Below are 21141 nucleotides of genomic sequence, written 5' to 3'. Positions count from 1 at the left end.
CACATGTATGCATTTATATACATGTATATATTTATACACATTTTATGCTCATGTAAACAATTATCCATAGATATACATTTATACTATTGAACACTTGGTATTGAATAATCCCTGGGGAAAAGATTAATTTCTCACTGTCTCAATATTTGTTAATTTTCAATTTTTAAACAACAGATCCTCTCTTAACATAGCATCTAGCCATAGATCTCAAATTAACACAGTGTAACCAAAAGGCATTTCTTACTGCAGCTCACAAATCTCTAGATCAAATCTCTTCTGCAGTAGAATCCAAGGGACTTGAAGCTCATGAGTTCTCTTATACTGCCTCCAGTAGGGGACGAGCCAGGCACTCATCTCACCCAGGTTTTGAAAGTAGCTACTAAGGACCACACTCAGCCACTGAATGCCATGGGTGTGACAGTCCAGTCCATCTTCCTGCTTCCACAGTTTCCCTTACTTTCCATCTGAGCCCTCTTTTACTGCCTTCATGAATTTAGGAGCTTTTCCTCGTTTTCATATTCTAGTTTTACTTACATTGAATCTTTTACTGGCTTACATGGGAGACTACTCACTCACTTAATCTGCAAGCTCAGAGAAACACTTTCATCTTCATTTACTAGTTACTAAATTTTCTTAAATATTTGTTTTTTTTTTTAATTTTCTCTCCTTGAGTGTTTTGTCTATCTGCTTGTGTGAGTACATGTGTGCCTGGTTTCTGCAGAGGTCAGAGGAGAACATGTATTCCCCTAAAACTGGAGTTGTACACTGTTGTAACCCAAAAAATAGCTACTATGATGTGAAGTAGGGTCCTTTCCGAGAACAGCAAGTAGTCTTAAATTTTCAGTAATTTCTCAAACTCCAGAGACACGTTTTCAAAAATATTTATTTAGCAGGAATTCTAACTGGTCCTAAGAATAAATACCTGGAGTCAGCTATCAGGGGTGAGAACTGAAAGAACAAAGAAGCAGAGCAGCCAGTCACTAGTTCTTACCTCTACCTCAGACCTAAAGGATGATCCTGTCTCTATGAATTTTCAGACTGAATGCTGTCTCTACAAAACCTTGGACTAAATACTGAGCTACTGTCTCCTCCCACCTATATTCCTGTCTCTGCCCAGCCATATACCTCCCATTTGTACCTCCCTAGGGATTGAATTAAAAGGTATGAACTGCCAACTGTTGGCTCTGTTTATCTGTTAGGCTGACTCTATCTCACGCAGATCAGACTGGCCTTGAACTCACAGATCCATCTGCCTCTGCCTCCTCAGCGCTGGTATTAAAGGTGTGTGCCACCACTGCCTGGCCTCTATGGCTAGACAGTGTGATTAACTCTGCACTCTGATCTGCAAGCTCCATTTGTTACAACACAAACAAAATATCACCACATGATTTTTTATGTCATATTTTTTAGTGCTTCCCTTCTTATATATGTGTGTATGCCACTTGCCCAATGCCCACAAATGCTAGAAGTGGATCTCCTACCTGGGCCTACAGATGACTCTAAGGCACTGTGTCGGCTCTGGGAATTTATCCTATGTTTTCTACAAGAGGAGTCAGAGTGGCTAACTGCCTAGCCATCTGTCTCTCTCCCAAAGAAGCACTTTAATACTAGGTGTGCACACAAAGCTATTATGCTTTTTAAAATGAGTATGAAATATAATCATTGCAAAGTAAAAGTATATGAAGCTCCTATTTACATTTCTAAAGAAAACATTAGTTATTCTTTCATATTCCAATGTTTTCATGAGTAGAAACTTTATAAGGACAATGTACTCACCAGCCATAATACACAGACAACTAACACTTCAATCTATATTATGTACTTCAATAAATCAATTACTGAAATATAATTCAAATACTGAGACTTTGTGAGACATCCCTTGATGTTCCTGGGATATCATTATCACAAGCTTTACATGTCAGTGAAGATGTCAGGGATTGTAGTCTCCAAATTTCCTGAATTTGCTAAAGAGTTTCTGAGAATAATGTCCTGAGTGTGCTCATCATTCTGCTCCTCCTGTTTAGGGAAAGATGGGAGAATTACCAATATTTGCTAGCTTTGTACTTTGCCATTGAGGAGATCAATAAAGATTCTCACCTGCTTCCCAATGTGACCCTGGGTTTCCACATGTACAACACCTTTGACTCTCACCAAAGAACCTTAGAGGGCCCTCTGATGTGGCTGTCTGGAAGCAGTGAGTTTATTGTGAACTACAAATTTAAAACTCAATACAATGCTCTTGGAATCATTGCAGGAATCAGGCCTGAATTTTCTGCTGCAATTGAAACCCTTTTGGGATTGTACAAAATTCCACAAGTAAGTTAATAAAATTTTGGTGTCCATAGTCAAAGTGGATAACTGACTAAAAGAAAATGGAATAGTTGTCTAAGTTTACTACCAGTGATTAACATAGAAATCAACGAATTACCTGTGGCCTGCTATGATCAACAGTAAAGTGTGGTGAAAAACATGAACAATGAATACTGTGCTTTTCTAAGAGGATCACTCAGTAATAGTCAAAATATTCTGAAATCATTGTCAAGATGTGTTGTGGCAGCTCGAAGCTGAATGCTGTTCATAAGTCAAATATACATGACAGATACCTAACTGCCTAAGATGGAGCACAAATATCTCACAGTTCATCCAGTGGTCAATGACTGACAGAAAAAGGAATAGAAAGTCCAGGACATGTAAATAAATTTGGAACAATTCTCAAGGCATCACTAGTGAAAATGTTCCAAGAAATTTAATTCTCCATCAGTAAAGTAGATCTCTGAATAGCACTGACAGAGAACAGCAACTTACATAAATATAGATCCGCAATTGGCTTGTGCCTGGCACTGCTGAAGCAAAGCAACCATCAGCAGGCAACACTGCAAACAGAGGAAACATTAGATGAGTACTATGCTTGGGAATAATCAAGATTAGAAAATCAGACAAAGTAACACTATTATAATTTGGTTGAACAACTCATAAATGCATTTCATCCTAATGTAAGAAAAACAATATACACAATAATTTCCATCTTTCTCAGAGATTTTAATTTTACATTAGTTACTGTGTAATGATTTTGTCATATCTATTATTAGAGAAGGAAGAGGCAACAATACTTGATGATGTTCCTACAGATGCTCTTTTCTCAATGGAGTAGCAAAATCTATGATAAAATTTGTTATTTGCTTTCCTAACACTAGAGGTCCTAGGGTAGATGATGTCATGTGGTCAGAGTAGAACACTTAGTAATACTTCTTCATTCTTTCTCTACAGACAGTACTCTGTTCCATTTCAATTGGAACAATAAAAATCTATCATGTTCTTGAAATATATCATGAACAGAATACTGTTCATTTCTTAGCTGCTTCATAACTGTTAGTAACTTGGGAGTCCATAGTATTTGACAAAAGCCACATTCCATATTTAAATGAATGAGAGAAGCTATTCTCACAGAAGACATTTCCTCACCAATATTCAGTTCCCTGATTCTCTTATGTGAATATGAACTCATTTTCTCTCTAATGGTGATGATTACAAATACCTACAAATTCAAAATCGTTTTTTTTGTTTTACCTCCTTAGGTCACATATGGAACATTTGATTCTTTTCTAAGTGACAAAGGTACATTCCCATCCCTTTACCAGATAGCTCATAAAGACACAGCTCTAACCCAAGGGGTGATCTCTTTATTGCTTCATTTTGGCTGGAAGTGGGTGGGTATCTTTGTGTCTGATGATCTGAAAGGTGAGGAGTTCCTCTCAGACTTGAAAGCAGAGATGGCATCAGAAGATATTTGTGTGGCCTTTACAGGAAAATTCCCGACTAATTTGAAGATTCAGTTGTCTGACATTGGGTTGGTACATTTGAATCAATATATACAAGTTAATGTAAATGTATTCTATGGTGATATGAATGAATTACAGATTTTATGCATTCAAAATGAAATCACGTCAATCACCACAAAGGTGTGGATCATGGCAAAACCCCATTTAGTTTACTTAGAGTCTGAAGTCAGTATGCAGAATGTGCTCATGAACTATTTTGAAGGAAGCTTCTCATTTTCAAAGAAGAGAAATATCCCTGGCTTCAAATACTTTCTTGAGTCACTTACACCATCCCAGTACCCAGGTGATCTTTACTTCTATAAATTTTGGGTTAACAATTTTTATTGCTTACCTCCTCTTTTGCTATGTGGAAAAGAAAAACCCTGCCCACTGAATCTATCCCTAAAGAATAATCAAGAGAAAATTGCTGTGATGGTCGCTTCTGAGATCAGTTCTTCCATATGGAATGCAGTGTATGCAGTAGCCCATGCCCTCCATAAAATGCTTTTGAAGAAAACAGAAATAGCACCTCACCAAGATGCAAACCAGGACTGGCTTCTGCCTTGGCAGGTAAGCCTACCTAATAAGCAAGGGAAGCACTGGGAACCTTTATTGTTAGTAAGTAATTCACTGAGGTCAAACACAGAGAATATTCTCAGTTTATACTTAAAAGATTAGATAAAATGGAAAGGCGTTCTTTCACAATGGGTGTCTTTGTGTCTGTAATTATGGTGCATCATTTTGGTGTCGGTAGTTTTGAGTTCAAGATATTAAATTTGTACATATTTCAACAAATTTTTCCTAGTATGAGGTGAAATTCTGTAAGATATCCAAAAGCAAGTAACATTAAATTTGGCAAGTTTAATAATCAGATTGAAACATAGAGACAATCTCTAATTTATGTGAATCAGCTAATTCACATAAATGCAGTTTTCACTTAAAGACCCAAAAGTATAGGAAGAAACTCTTATGGGAAATAAAAACAGTCTGCCATAAACTCAAAAATAGCTGAGAAAGTAGTTGCTCTTTGCAGATTATTTACTCTGTTTTGCCTTCTTTGATTATTTTATTTTAGATCTTTGGGAATTATTCTAAACATTTTCTTTTTAATTTTTTAAATTCATTTTACGTATCAACAACAGTTTCCCTTTAACATCTCCAACCCCCAACTCCAACACACTCCTGAGATAGGGTAAACTGAGGGCACACCTCCATTGCTATTGATAAGTGGATATGTTTGGGTTTAAGACATCCTTATTCAAACTTAGGACTCACTTATACTTATGATCCTTGATGTTCATTTTCAAGTAGGCTATTAGATAATAACACAACATTGAATGTCAGAATTTGAAGAATTAACCCATCGTGTTAATTTAAATATAGAATTAAATCATGTTGAAGGGATGACTCAGCGGTTAGGAGGACTTGCTTTCTCTTCCAGAGAATCCAAACTTGCTTGTTAGCATCCATGATGCTTTACAACTGTCTGTAATTCCAGAACTAAAAAATATGACACAATCTTCTGTCCTTTTCAGGCATCAGGGATGCAGTTGATATATATATATATATATATATATATATATATATATATATATTATATATAAATACCTGTAGGCATTACACAGAAATAAAACTAGGACAAATATAGGAGTCAGAGATGGCTAAGTGGTTAGACATACTTGCTGCTATTAAGAAGACCCAGTTTCAGTTCCTAGTATCTACATAACAGGGTTGCATTATTTCCATTTCCAGGAGATCCAGCACCATCTTCTGTCCTCCAGCAGCATCAGACACATGTATAGTACACATACACATATGAAGTAAGGAAACTCATAAACAAAACTAAACAAATCTAAAACTACAAAGAAATTATTTTTTTAATTTAGCTATAGCATGTAACATTTGGATTTTAATTTTGTCTCCAATATTGTTCATATCAAAGTTGAAAGTCAAATGCTGTAATCCAAATCAAATCAAGGAGGAATGGAGGCAGGCAGTGAGTCTATTTTCTTTTTCCTGAAGTATAAAGACACACAAAATTTCTATACAATTAACATATATTTTCATGAACTTGGAGCTTTGTATAAACAGCTGCTAATATTATCACATCATGATATTCTTTATATCTACATGTATACTTATATACCCAATCATACACATATATGTGTACCATATAGAAGGTAAATTTCTTAACACCTATAAACTCATAAATATGGTGTTGCTTCCATTCTTACTCCAGTATCACTCTGAAAATCTATATTTTCTAGTTGGAGATATATTTCTAGTCCTGAGGAGAGACATAGGGCTATGTTCCCACTAAGAATATGCTCCAAACTTCACTATATCCTATCCCCTAGACACCATTTCTATTTGGGTTCAGCTACTCCTACATTAATTTCATGGGGAGAAAAGTTCCTCTTATTGGAAAAACTTGGAGACAATTACTCAAATGAAGCCTCTTCAAACAGAAAGTCAGAGTAGGAAGAGAGAAAGGATTGCTCTTAGGGACCATCAGTGAGAAATTTGTATGCGCCATTCATATCTAGATGATTTCTCTCTACAGCTTCATCCATTTCTGAAGAAAATTCAATTTACAAACACTGCTGGAGACCAGATATACTTTGATGAGCGCAAGAATCATATGGAAAAGTATGATATACAAAACATTATGAAAAATGCTAATCATTTTCCATTTCTAGTTAAAGTAGGAGAGTTTGTCTTCAAAAGTCTACAAGATCGAGGCTTGTTCGTCAATGAAGTTCTGATCAAATGGCCAAGCAACTTCAATCAGGTCTGGCAAAATTTCAGTCATTAATATGTCAAAAAGTAGCTAAAGAGTTATAAGAATTAGTTGTGTGATGTCTCTTTGAAGTTTCAAATGATGTTTATATTCGAAGTGGTTAGTTCTGTTGTGTACTGTATGAATGCGCTTACATGTTAGTGCATGTGTCTATTGTTGGGACAGTCAGCACTGATTACCTTCCTCGGTTTTTCTCCATTTTATTATAAACAGAATCTGTAACTGAACTCCCTGATTTCTGATTTAACTGTACTCTGGAGAAGTGTGCCCCGTGCTTTCTCCCTGTCTTCATGACCACCATATCGAGATTATAGCCATAAAGTTCTGTGCCTAAATTTCCTATACTACCCTTCTGTATGATCAAATTCAGGACCTCATACTTATGTGGCAAGCATATTAAATACTGACCCTTCTCTTTAGTTCTGTTTCATGTCTTTAGTTTAGAATTAAATCGGTGTTTTGAGTTTGACCATGGTATTTATGCATATACTTGCATATGTACCTATACCTATACACAAGCACTCACATATTTTTAACTAATTCCTGTAGTTAGAATTAGTTTGAATTGAATTTCAATTTGTGTGTGTTCATTCATGTTGCAATAAATGAATAAGTCACTATTTGTGACTTGCCATTGCCCATGCCAGAGGAGCAGAGAGTTTCAATTGAAGTTCCAGGTGTCAGTTCACCAGAAGTGAATCCTCTGATGGGCCAATCTTATTTAGGCAAGGCCACAGGACTACAGACACTGGAATGACTTTTAGTTCTGCTATGTGTATATATGTTTGCTGCTACTCTCTCTGGTATCCAGCATGATGTGAGCAGACCTAAGAGATCTCCACTGCCTGTGATATAGTGTGTTTATTTCTTGAAAACCACCTGTTTTAGTGGCCATTTTTACCTGTGGACTGTAAAGAAGATTACCCCTCCCTAAGCTTTACTGTCTAATGTGATAATAATAATAATAACAATAATCTTACACAGAGTTTTGATGAATGAAAATAAATACAAGAATATGTTTCACAGCCAGAGTCTGTGAGTCTCACCTAAGGATATGCACAGATTATAGTTAATGTTAATGACTTGCAATTGAGTCCCAATAGCCCAGGTAGCTTAAATAATTTTAACCTTAATATTGGGAGATGTTCATAGGTCTTGGAGTGCATCACAGCTGAAACAAGGCTTTAAAAATAACAAAATTAGACTAAGATTTTTTGTTAAATAACTCTGAGGTAAAAACCCCAAGATGACAATTTAAAGGTTTTGAAAGGCACATAGTTGAATAGTTGAATGTGGAACTCCTTAATGTCAGGGAGCAACAATAAAGCAACCAAATTATTACTGGCTGACATACTCTACTTTTTAGGTTTGGTTGATGACCAAAGGTGATGGTTATGCATTACTTATACCCATTTCTGACGTAAAAAAATTATTCATACATGTTTATATATCCTAAAGAGTTTAGGTAGAGCTGACTGATTCTTTTGTATATCTAAAAGTTTTCATTTCTAATTTCTATAAGATTTCTTATAAAATTATCTTTCAAAATAAGTAATAAAGTAATTGGCCCTCTATACAGCCTGATAGTAAAAGACCTAACTAAAACATGCTTAATCTGTAACAAGTTGCTTAGGTATGAATGTATGTGGACTCTTGGGATGATTTGTTTTTTCTCTATAATACATAAAATGTTCAACCATATGAGGGAGATGGAAAATTTGTTTTATCTATAACCATTCACTTAAAAACTGGAATGTAACTCTTTTGATTCTTGCACTGCCTGGAAGATTCTGTTGGGGTTTAAGTTCTGTAGAACAACATGAGATAAGAGAGAGAAAATTAAGAGAGACAATAAAAAAGAGAAGGAATAAAAAAGAAAAACATCAAGAGAGCTTGTGAGTGCCTTTTTCCCTAACCCCTCTCAGATAGAAAAGGTTAACTTCACTGATGCTATGAATTCCTTCAAAGACTTCTTGAAGCTGGTCTCCGAGAGCAGTAATTGCTATATACAGAAGTATGTGTCTGGATGTTTCTGTGTGAAGTCACACACATGGGCACACAACCATGTGTATACACATACACGTTATTATTATTATTATTATTATTATTATTATTATTATTACAGATTTTCACCTCCTCCCCTCCTCCCATCTCCCTCCCCCTCTCCCTATTACCCCTCCCACTCCCTTTCCAGTCCAAAGAGCAGTCAGGCTTCCCTGCCCTGTGGGAAGTCCAAGGTCGTCCCCCTCCATCCAGGTCTAGGAAGTTGAGAACCCAAACAGACTAGGCTCCAACAAAGCCAGTATATGGAGTAGAATCATAACCCAGTGCCTTTGCCCTTGGCTTCTCAGTCAGCCCTCCATGTCAGCCACATTCAGAGAGTCCGGTTTGATCACATGCTCCATCAGTCCCAGTCCAGCTGGACTTGGTGAGTTCCTATGAGATAGGCCCCACCTCACAGTGGATGGGCACACCCCTCGCGGCCCTGACTTCTTTCCTCATGTTCTCCCTCCTTCTGCTCCTCATTTGGACCTTGGGAGCTCAGTCCAGGGCTCCAGTGTGGGTCTCTGTCACTATCTCCATCCATTGCTAGACGAAGGTTCTATGATGATATGCAAGATATTCATCAGAGTGGCTATAGTATAGGGCCAGTTCAGGTGCCCTCTCCTCAGCAGCTCAAGGAACAGGCTGGGGGCATCTCCTTGGACACCAGGGAACCCCTCCAGAGTCCAGTCTCTTGCCAACCCTCAAATAGCTCCCTTAATTAAGATATATACTTCCCTGCTCCCATATCCACTCCTCCTCCATCCCAACTGTCACATTCACCCAAGCTCTCCCCATTCTCCCTTTCTCACATCTCTCTCCCCATCTCTCCTGACCCCCATCCAACCCCCACCCCCAAGCTCTCAATTTTTTCTGGAAATCTTGTCTACTTCCAATATCCAGGAGGATAACTACATGTTTTTTTTGGGGGGGGGGTACACCTTCCTATTTAGCTTCTCTAGGATCATGAATTATAGGCTCAATGTCCTTTATTTATGGCTAGAATCCACTAATGAGCAAGTACATACCATATTCATCTTTTTGGGTCTGGGTTATCTCACTCAGGATAGTGTTCTCTATTTCCCTCCATTTGCATGCAAAATTCAAAATGTCATTTTTTTTACTGCTGAGTAGTACTCTAATGCATATATATTCCACACTTTCTTTATCCATTCCTCCATTGATGAGCATCTAGGTTGTTTTCAGGTTCTGGCTATTACAGATAGTGCTGCTATGAACATAGTTGAGCCAATGCTTTTGTAGTATGATAGGGAATTTCTTGGGTATATTCCCAGGAGTGGTATTGCTGGATCCTGGGGTAGGTTGATCCCGAATTTCCGGAGAAACTGCCACACCGCTTTCAAAAGTGGTTGCACAAGTTTGCATTCCCACCAGCAATGGATGAGTGTTTCCTTTACTCCATATCCTCTCCAACAAAGGCTATCATTGGTGTTTTTGATTTTAGCCATTCTGACAGGTGTAAGATGGTATCTCAACGTTGTTTTGATTTGCATTTCCCTGATGGCTAAGGAGGTTGAGCATGACCATAAGTGTCTTTTGGCCATTTGAACTTCTTCAGTTGAGAATTCTCTGTTCAGATCAGTACCCCATTTTTTAATTGGGTTAATTAGCATTTTAAAATCTAGTTTCTTGAGTTCTTTATATATTTTGGAGATCAGACCTTTGTCTGTTGCAGGGTTGGTGAAGATCTTTTCCCAGTCAGTAGGTTGCCTTTTTGTCTTAGTGACAGTGTCCTTTGCTTTACAGAAGCTGCTCAGTTTCAGGAGGTCCCATTTATTCAATGTTGCCCTTAATGTCTGTGCTACAGGAGTTAAACGTAGGAAGTGGTCTCCTGTGCCCATCTGTTGCAGACTATTTCCCACTTTCTCTTCTATCAGGTTCAGTGTGTTCAGATTGATATTAAGATCTTTAATCCATTTGGACTTGAGGTTTGTGGATGGTGATAGGTATGGATTTATTTTCATTCTTCTACAGGTTGGCATCCATTTATGCCAGCACCATTTGTTGAATATACCCTCTTTCTTCCGTTGTGTACTTTTTGCTCCTTTATCAAAAATCAAGTATTCATAGGTTTGTGGGTTAATATCTGGGTCGTCTGTTCGATTCCATTGGTTGACTTCTCTGTTTTTATGCCAGTACCAAGCTGTTTTCATTACTGTAGCTCTGTAATAGAGTTTGAAGTCAGGGATGGTAATGCCTCCAGAAGTTCCTTTATTGTATAAGATTGTTTTGGCTATCCTGGTTTTCTTGTTTTTCCAAATAAAGTTGATTATTGTTCTCTCACGTTCTGTGAAGAATTTTGTTGGGATTTTAATGGGGATTGCATTGAATTTATAGATTGCCTTTGGTAGAATTGCAATTTTTACTATGTTGATCCTACCTATCCAAGAGCATGGGAGATCCTTCCATTTTCTGGTGTCTTTTTCAGTTTATTTCTTCAAAGACTTAAGTTTCTTGTCAAATAGATCTTTCACTTTCTTGGTTAGAGTTACCCCAATATACTTTAAGCTATTTGTGGCTATCATAAAAGGTGACTCTTTTTTGAAATCCCTCTCCCCTTCTCTTCTCTATCCTTTGTGTCTAGGAGGGCTACTGATTTTTTTGAGTTGATCTTGTAGCCTGCCACTTTACTGAAGTTATCTGTCAGCTGTAGGAGTTCTTTGGTAGAGGTTTGGGGGTTACTAATGTACACTATCATATCTTTTGCAAATAACGAAAGTTTGACTTCTTCCTTTCTGATTCAAATCCCCTTAATCTCCTGATGTTGTCTTATGTTGAAGAGATATGGTGAGAGTGGACAGCCTTGTCTTGTTCCTGAATTTAGTGGAATGGCTTTGAGTTTCTCTCCATTTAATTTGATATTAGCTGTTGGCTTGCTATATATTGCTTTTATTATATTTAGGTATGATCCTTGTATCCCCAACCTCTCCAAAACCTTTATCATAAAGGGGTGTTGAATTTTGACAAATGCTTTTTCTGCATCTAATGAAATGATCATATGTTTTTTTCCTTCAGTTTATTTATATGATGGATTACATTGATAGATTTTCATATGTTGAACCAGCCCTGAATCTCTGGGATTAAGCCTACTTGATCGTAATGGATAATTTTTTAACGTGTTCTTCGATTCTGTTTTCCAGAATTTTATTGAGAATTTTTGCATCGATGTTCATGAGTGAGATTGGTCTGTAATTGTCTTTCTTGGTTGGGTCTTTGTGTGGTTTTGGAATCAGGGTGACTGTAGCTTCGTAAAAGGTTTTGGCAATGACTCTTCTGTTTCTGTTATGTGAAACACATTAACGAGTATAGGTATTAGCTCTTCTTGGAAGTTCTGATAAAATTCTGCATTAAAACCATCAGGTCCTGGGCTCTTTTTTTGGTTGGAAGGTGTTTTTTTTTTTTTTTTTTTTTTTTTCACAGCTTCTATTTCCTCACGACTTATAGGTCTATTTAAATTAAACTGGTCTATTAAACTGGTCTTGATTTAAATTTGGTAAATGGTACTTATCTAAAAACAAGTCCATTCCATTTACATTTTCCAACTTTGTGGCATAGAAGCTTTTGTAGTAAGACCTAATGATTCTCTGAATTTTCTCAGTGTCTGTTGTTATGTCTCCCTTTTCATTTCATTTCATTTCTGATCTTGTTAATTTGCGTGTTCTCTCTCTGCCTTTTGATTAGTTTGGATAAAGGTTTGTCAGTCTTGTTGACTTTCTCAAAGAATCAGTTCTTTGTTTCGTTGATTCTTTGGATTGTTTTTCTACTTTGTTGACTTCAGGCCTCAGTTTGCTTATATCCAATCTTCTACTCCTCCTGGGTGTGTCTGCTTCTTTTTTTTCTAGAACTTTCAGCTGTGCTGTTAATTCTCTAATGTGAACTTTCTCCATTTTTTTATTATTATTAAAAATTTCTGCCTCCTCCCTACCTCCCATTTCCCTTCCCCTTCCTAAACTCCCCTCCTCCTCCCTTTCCGGTCCAAGGAGCTGTCAGGGTTCCCTGCCCTGCGGGAAGTCTAAGGTCCAACCCACTCCATCTAGGTCCAGGACGGTGCTCATCTAAACAGACTAGGCTCCCAAATAGCCAGTACATGCCATAGGATCAAAACCCAGTGCCATTGTTCTTGGCTTCTCAGTCAGCCTTCATTGTCTGCCACGTTCAGAGAATCCGGTTTGATCTCATGTTTTTTCAGTCCAGGTTTTTTTGATCCAGTCTATTTGGTGTTCTGTATGCTTCTTGAACCTTCATAGAAATATCTTTCTTTAGATTGGGAGAGTTTTCTTCTATAATTTTATTTGATATATTTTCTGGACCATTGAGCTGTACTTCTTCTCCTTCTTCTACCCCTATTATTCTTAGGTTTGGTCTTTTTATTGTGTCCCAGATTTCCTGAATGTTTTGTGATGAGAATTTGTTTGATTTGCTGATTTCTTTCATCAGTGCATTTATTTTCTCTATGGTATCTTCAGAATCTGAGATTCTTTCTTCTATATCTTGTATTCTGTTGGCTATGCTTGCTACTGTAGTCTCTATTTGTTTACCTAGATTTTCCATATCCAGCCGGCCCTCGGTTTGTGTTTTCTTCCTTACCTCCATTTCACTTTTCAAATCTTGAACTGTTTCCATTATCTGTTTGATTGTTTTTCCTTGGTTTCCTAGGATATCATTTACAGATTTACTCAATTCTTCAAACTTTTTGTTATTCTTCTCATCCATTTCTTTAAGGGAGTTTTTCACCTCCTGTTTTAGGGACTCTATCACTTTCATAAAGTCAATTTTTTCTACTTCTTGATTAAGGTGTTCAAGTCCTCCTGTTGTAAGTTCGCTGGATTCTGGTGTTTTCATGTTGTTTTTCAGATTATTGGAGGAAATCTTGCATTGGCACCTGCCCATTTCTTTCTCCAAATGCTCCCCTATGGATCTTCTTTTGCAGAATCAGGTCTCCTTGCTGGCCAGAGAGCTTGCAGACAAAAGACCTACCTTGTTGCAGGCAGGATATTGAAACAAAGGAACTCCCGCCTGCCCGGTTGTGCTCACTACCCGGTCCCAGCACCCAAACAGGCTGAGGTGGGGGATCTTATGGGAGGAAGAAGGGAGGGGTTTTGGGTGCAAGCTGGGATAGGATAGGAAGAGAGAGGCAGTAGCCCCAGAGAATAGCCCCTGCAGGAAGACCAGTAAGTATAGGGGGTTGAGGAATATTTGTGCTCTGTCTCCCTGGCTGCTACCCAGGGTCTGGAACTCACTCACCCCACTGATGGATCTTCTGGTACAGGATCAGGTTTCCTTGCTGGCCAGGGAGCTCGCAGACAAAAAGCTTAACTTGCTTCATGCAGGCTATTGAAACAAAGGAACTCTTGCCTGCCTGGTTGCGCTCACTACCCGGTCCCAGTGCCCAAACAGGCTGAGCTGGGGGATCTTATCACATATACACATTTTTATATATGCATGATGATGCTTGATACACCCCTCTTTTGCTGTTTTTGTTTTCAAAACAGGGTTTCTCTGTAGCTTTGGAGCCGGTTTTGGAACTAGCTCTTGTAGAACAGGTTGATCTCAAACTCATAGAGATCCACCTGCCTCTGCCTCATAATTGCTGAGATTAAAGACATGTGCCACCACCATCCCATTAAATCCCTTCTTTCAAGATAACATATCCATAGTTTTCATAAAGAAGAAATATGGATTTTATACAAATCATATTCATAAGTGATATTTATGAGCTACCTAATTTGTGTGCTGGGAGCTGAACTCAGGTTTCTCTGTGGAACATATATGGATTTGTAACTGCTGAGCCTGAGCCAGATCTCTAGCCCCACATACCTATTAATACATAGATATTTATGAGACAGAAACTGTGCCTAAATCATGGCAAGAAGCATGTCTAAGGGAAGAATAGGCATATGCTTGAATATACAAAATTAAAAATATTAATAAACTAAAGGTGTGATAGAATTATAGTGGTTAGTATGATTAATGTGGTTAAATAAGGCAATTGAAGAAAATGCTAAGCAATATTATCACTAACATTTCAAAGAAAAAACATGGCATTATTCTGAGCATTAGGAGTCAAGGGTGAAAGTCACAGTAATGGATAGTATTTCAGTGTCTATAGAATATCAATATGTGATGAAGCCAGCAGAATCTGTGACTGTTTATCAATGGCCAAACCCTCTTTTATGGGAAATGTGAATCGGAGTGAATGGTTGTGACTACAAGCTAGGGAAGCAAAAGATAGAAACAGATAGGTAAGAGTGGCAGGGTATCTGTCTGTCTGTCTGACAATTCAACTGTTGCATAATTCATATAAAGTAGAAGTTCCAGCTTGCTGTCTCACAGGAGAGGATATGTGGATGTTCTACACATTTAAAAAAAGCTAGCATAATTGAGTCATAGTTTGTCACCTTAAAGAAACTTTGAACATTTACCAATGGGAAGTGCCCTAGGTTCAACTCTACACACTATACTCCTGTAAGAAAACTACACAGGACCTCATAAATATGTACAACTTTCATAGTATACTTTCAGTTTAAATTATTTAGCTTAAAAATATTTTAAACCTGTGACTGATATGCAAATTTATGACCAGTTTTTCTGTTTTGCCTTCAGAGACCTCAGTCTGTATGTACGCAGAGCTGTGTTCCAGGTTTCTGGAAAATTCTAGAAAAAGGAAGATCGATATGCTGTTTTTCTTGTATGTTCTGTCCAGAAGGGCACATTTCCAACCAGACAGGTAGAAAAATAATCCCTTTCCTCAAACTGCTTACGTAGAAGAAGAAAGCTAATAAGTAACAATGGTGTCATCGTGCAACACTGTTTTCCATGTCTCTGTCACTCATCCACATATTCACTATTAATCACTGCTGATGTGCCAATGTGTGAACATTTGAGTGGCAGCACTCAAGTTATTGTGTCCTCTTCATCACTACTTCCAAAAAATTGTCTTTTATTATATAGTAGTTTCATCTCAGCTACTGCAGTGTTTTCTGCTATTGGTTGCCCAGGTTGTGTGAGTTGTGCATATGACCATGCTAACACTGTATTTCTTGAATAAATAAATCCGATTATTATTTTCTGAAGGTATCAAGGATTATTTGCTGAAAGTACACCCAGGATAATTTCATGTAGGACTATTTTCCAAATGTACCACACATAGAATCAAGTTTACTATACTAATAATTGTCATTTGGAATATCAAACAGTATGACAAACGAGTCTTTGTAAGGGAAGGTACAATTGCCTGTAGATCTTTGTCCAGTGTTGTTGTCAGCCCTGAGTTCATATACACAGCTAATATTATGTGGTCTGAACAGGTGATATTTAATAATACACACACACTCATGTGCAAATGAACAAATAATAATAAAGAGAAATAAATATAATAGAAAACAAGACCAACTTTGGTCCAGGACAGGGATTAGAGAGTAATTAGAAGAAGGGTAATGAGGAAATTATATTTCAATTTGAAAAATGAAAGATATCATAAAGAAAATTTGGGAAAGTAAAACACAAAATTAAGTTAATGATGACAATCTACTCTTATTGTCTTCAATAACACCAACACTTCAGCAACTGTATAAAAAAATAGAATGTGGTTACCACAACAACTGAAAGGGAAAGGTTAATATTCTTTAATTTTCTAAAAGCTAATGTTATCATAACTAAATTCTTTGCAGAATGCTATGTGACTGTCACCATTGTATTGGTAGGATAATTACAAATATATAATTACTTAATAGATATATTCAGGCAAAGAAAAGATTATTAAAAATAACTGTTTTTCATATCACTGTGTATGGATTGCTTTGTGTGCGAGTGACCGTGTGTGTGTGTGCCCTGGCTTGCATGTGGAAGTGAAAGGACCTCACTGTGGAGCTCTGTCATTTTCTTTGACCTTGACATGTATTCAGTGACCACACTCCAGTCATCAAGATTACATGGTAAGCTCTTTCTTCAAAAGAAGTATTATCATGCTAATACCTGCCCTTATTTTTGGAGCATTTGCTACATCAAACATTGTGCTGTGTTTCCTGTTCTTTTAATCTTGAAATTATGATGCAATTGCATTTCTCTTTCCTTTTCCTCAATGTGAAACATCCCACATATCCTCATTGCTTGCTTTCACAATTATGCACTCTTTTTGTACTGATTGTAATTAGATAGATAGATTGTACTAAATACATATGCTAAATATAGCTGGATTATATTTTATGACATTATTTGTACATATGTTCCTAGGGCTTACCATTTTGTTATTGATGGCCAATTAGTGTGCTCTTCTCGTGGGAAGACCATTTATCCCCCTCTCAACATTTCTTAGTTGCATCCTGATTTTTGTGAAGGGTTGGGTCCTTGGGGTCGTTCTCCTGACCACATGGCAAGTATGTTGCTGCTGTCTCTGCCCAGGTTCACGTACTTAGGCAGTCATGTTGGTAGGACTTAACAGTTTAGCCTCTGGTATTATTAGGAAATACAATCTCACAGGAAACACCCTGAACCTCTAATTCTTGTCATTCTTCTAACCCCTAGTCTGTCATGTTCACTGAGCCTTTGGTTTGGGAATGGCTTTGCAGATTTATCTAAAGGAGATGCCCCCTACATCTCTGCATTTTGACTGAAATGTAATGTTGTCATCTGTTGTAAAGAGAAATTTCCTTGCTAGATGGTGAAGATTACAACTATCTGTGGGTATCAGGATAAATGTTTACATATTGTTGTTAGAGATTATGCTGGTTTAGTAAATTAGTGGTTGTAGATTCTCCCCCAATAACCATGACTTTACTAGCACCAAGTACTTATGTTTTGGTCAGAGGAATGGTTTCCTTATTGTTCAGTGAGTCTTGCGTCCATTTTATAGAGCTGCTGATTACTGTCAAGGTATGCCTGCCACTACCGTACCTTTAGGGCTTTGTGCTATGCTGGTTATTGTTATCATAGAAGAATAGCACCGTTGACTGTCTCCATCATTTGAAAGCTTACATGATGTCTTCTGGAATTTTGAAAGCTAATCCTAAGGGACAGGACATTCCTATCACAGCCACCTCAAGGGTCTCTAGACACTAGTTCTGAAGTACATGGTGTGTTCAGCAATAGGGACTCACTTTCAAATCTAGAGGATAAACAAAGGCAATAGCAATAGGCTGTAGGCTTTGGGTGTCCCTTTATCAACCCTAGCCAACACCTCTAAAGGAAGCTTCTCATGTCTGGTACTGGGTTTGTGTATGCCATCTGCTCTTGGAAGAAGAAGCCCAGAAAAGAAAAGTTTACTAAAACCGTATGTATTAGTGTAAAGAGAATTAACTCTATTCTGGGTGTGATTTTCAGGTAAATGGTGATATTATGATTTTTTGTGGGTTCTTAGACATCCGTGTTGATGGTTTAACACCTCATTCTTCTGTGCATCCCTTTCACCCCTGTCCCATTTTTCCTTTCAGGTCTCTTATACACTCTCCAGACCTCCTTATTATTATTTCAGTCTCTTACTCACTTCAACTGTATTTATCTCCCTCTTCCCTCTAGAATTAGAATCTCCATCTTCTGCCTTTCCCGTTTCATGTTATTTGTTTCCCGCTATCCCATTCTGTTGTTCCTCCAGCTCCTAAAGTTGTCCTGCTCATTTTCCTATCCTCTGCAGTTTTTTCCAGGACATGAACTCACACCTGAATATTTGGAGCTAGGCACCTCAGATAAGAAAGTACATGTGACATTTGTCTTTCTGTGCTGGGCTTTCATGACTCAACTTTTCATGATCTTTTCTGGTTCCACCCACCTACCCATAAAGTTCATGATTTCATTTTACCTTTACAGATAAATGGTATTCAATGGTGTATATGTATCACAGTTTTATTTTCCACTTGTTGGAACTAGATCATTTAGGTTTTTCTATTTCCCAAATACTGTGAACAAAAGCAGCATTGCACATGCAAAGCAAATACCTGTAGAGTACGATGGCATGTCATATGGACATATGCCAAGGAGTGGTCATATGACAGAATTAATTTTAGCTTTATGTAATTCCCCATTCTGATTTCCAAAGTGTCTATCTAAACCAGTTACAGTCCAGCATAAGTTAAATAGTGTTTCCTTTTCCTCTGGGTCAACTCTAACACTTCTTGTTGGCTGTTCTGTGGATCTTTGCTGTTTTGGCTCAAGTAGGATGAAATCTGAATGTGTTTTAATTCATGTTTCTATATTGATAAGGTTGACAACATATGTTGAAATATTTCTTATCCATTTTATTTCAATGGAAATTCACTGTTTAGATCCTAGGATCCCTCCTTCCTCTCTCCCTCTCTCTCTCCTCTCTGTCTCTCTTCTCTCTGTCTCTCTTCTCTCTGTCTCTCTCTCTCTCTCTGTTTCTCTCTCTGTCTCTCTCTCTCTCTCTCTGTTTCTCTCTCTCTGTTTCTCTCTCTCTGTTTCTCTCTCTCTGTTTCTCTCTCTCTCTCTGTTTCTCTCTCTCTCTCTCTCTCTCTCTCTCTCTCTCTCTCTCTCTCTCTCTCTCTCTCTCTCTCTCTCTCTCTCTCTCTCTCTGGTGTTTCAAGACACAGTTTCTCTGTAGCTATAGAACCTGTCCTGGAACTAGTTCTTGTGGACCAGACTGATGCCAAACTCACAGAGATTTGCTTGCCTCTGTCCCCACTCCCTGAGGGCTGGGATTAAAGGTGTATGTCACTCCAGGGTCATTTTTCTTACATATTTGACTTTTTAACTCTTTGGGTTTTTTTCAGCTCTCTGTATTTTCACTGTCAGATATATACTTGGCAAAGAATGTCTCCCATTCTGAGGGGTTTCTTTCCACTCAGTTGATTGCTTCTTTGACTGTAACAGAGGCTTTTAGTTTCATGAAGTCCTACTTGTCAGTTGTTAGCATTAATTTTTGGGCAAATGAAGGCTATTCAATAAGGTTTTTTTTTTTTAACTAAAACTAGATCATAGAGGATTTTGGCTATGTTTTATTCTAAGAGTTTCAGTTTTAGAGTTTTCAGCCTTTGATCTTTGATCCTTTTGGAGTTAGAATTTGTGAAGGTGATAAGTGTGGGTTTAACTTCATTGTTCTACTTGTGGATCTCCAGTTTTTCCAACGAAATGTCTTCATAATGCTTTCCATTCTCAAACTTATGCTTTTGGTGTACTTACTGAGTATTAAATGATTGAGGTAACGTGCTCAAGTTGGGTCTTGGATATGTTTCTGCATTGGTCTACAGATTATTTTCTGCCTATGTCATATAATTTTGTGGTTGTTTATGTTGTTATTATTGAACATTAGCACTGTGATATAACTTTAAATTCAGAATAGTAATCCCTATATCATGGTGATTTTTCATCTAATATTATTTTGGTTTGTCTTGGTGTGTTGAATCTTGGTATAATATTTTTCCTGTCTGCAAAGAATAATATCAGAATTGTGGTTGAGTGTCCATTGAATTTATAAATAGATTTTTGTACCATATTTTTCATTAAGTTAATTCTACCTACCTGTAATCTTTAAATGGGATATCTTCTTATTTTTATGCCTTTCCTAGTTTCTTCAGAGTTTTAATGCTCTCTTGTCAAATTCCTTTGCGTCCTTACTTAGATTTATTTCTAAATAATGTACTTTATTTCATGGAATTGTGAATAGTAGTGTGTCCAGATTCTCCTGTCTATGTTTGTTCTTTATATATAGAAAGGACATTGATTATGTAGGTTGATTCAGTATTCTGCCACATAGTTGCATTTGCTGATCACTTGAATTTTTGTGGTAGACTTTTTTGGATCACTAATGCGTAGTGTTTATAAACTGCAAATAGAAATAGTTTGAATTCTTTCTCTATTTTTATTCCTTTAATTTACTTGTCTTGACTTATTGCTCCAGCTAAAATTTTGAGCACACTAATGAAAAGGAGTGGTAGTGGTAGATATAGCTGATTAATTCCTCACTTCAGTGGAATTGACTTAAGTTTTTCTTTATTGAGAATGGTGGTGGCTGTGAGTTTCTTATATATAGCGTTTATTGTGCTGGTGTATGTTCCCTCTTTCTGTACATTGTATAGAACATTTATGATAAAGGCAGTTTTATTTTGTCATGCTTTTGTCACATGAACATCTAATGTTTTATATATCCATTTATGTGGGTTTTACATTTATTGAATTAACTATGTTGAACCACTGTTCTTTGTCAAAGAAAAGGCCACTTTGGTCATATTATACAATAGTTCTGTTGTAAATTTGTATTTTATTTGCAAGAATTTTATTGAGTTTTATGAGCCTACATTTATAAGAAATAACAGTGCATGGTTTTCTTTTTTATTGTGTCAGTACCTGGTTTTTTTATTAGGATGAAATGGCTTTCTAATGGAATTTGGAAATTATCCTTCTCTTTCTATTATTTTAATATTTTAAGTAGGATTGATTGCACATCTTCTTTGAATCTCTGGTGAAATTCTGCTCTGAATTCATGAGGTCCTGATATTTATATAGCTGGAA

At 37.1% G+C, this 21141-nt stretch overlaps 1 protein-coding gene across 1 annotated transcript in view; it reads left to right on the top strand.

The window, feature by feature from the left end:
* Positions 1–21141, top strand: part of LOC119824399 (vomeronasal type-2 receptor 116-like) — a 46358-nt gene that overhangs the window by 12143 nt on the left and 13074 nt on the right. The window contains exons 2-5 of the mRNA XM_038344517.1: positions 2025–2316; positions 3576–4388; positions 6382–6609; positions 15286–15409. Of these exons, the coding sequence (XP_038200445.1) occupies positions 2025–2316; positions 3576–4388; positions 6382–6609; positions 15286–15409 (1457 nt within the window). The remainder of the gene's footprint in view (positions 1–2024; positions 2317–3575; positions 4389–6381; positions 6610–15285; positions 15410–21141) is intronic.

The sequence above is a fragment of the Arvicola amphibius genome, chromosome 10, assembly GCF_903992535.2.
Source record: "Arvicola amphibius chromosome 10, mArvAmp1.2, whole genome shotgun sequence".
NCBI lineage: Eukaryota > Metazoa > Chordata > Mammalia > Rodentia > Cricetidae > Arvicola > Arvicola amphibius.
Note: the sequence above shows the minus strand (reverse complement) of the source record. Positions and strands in the feature narration are given on the sequence as shown.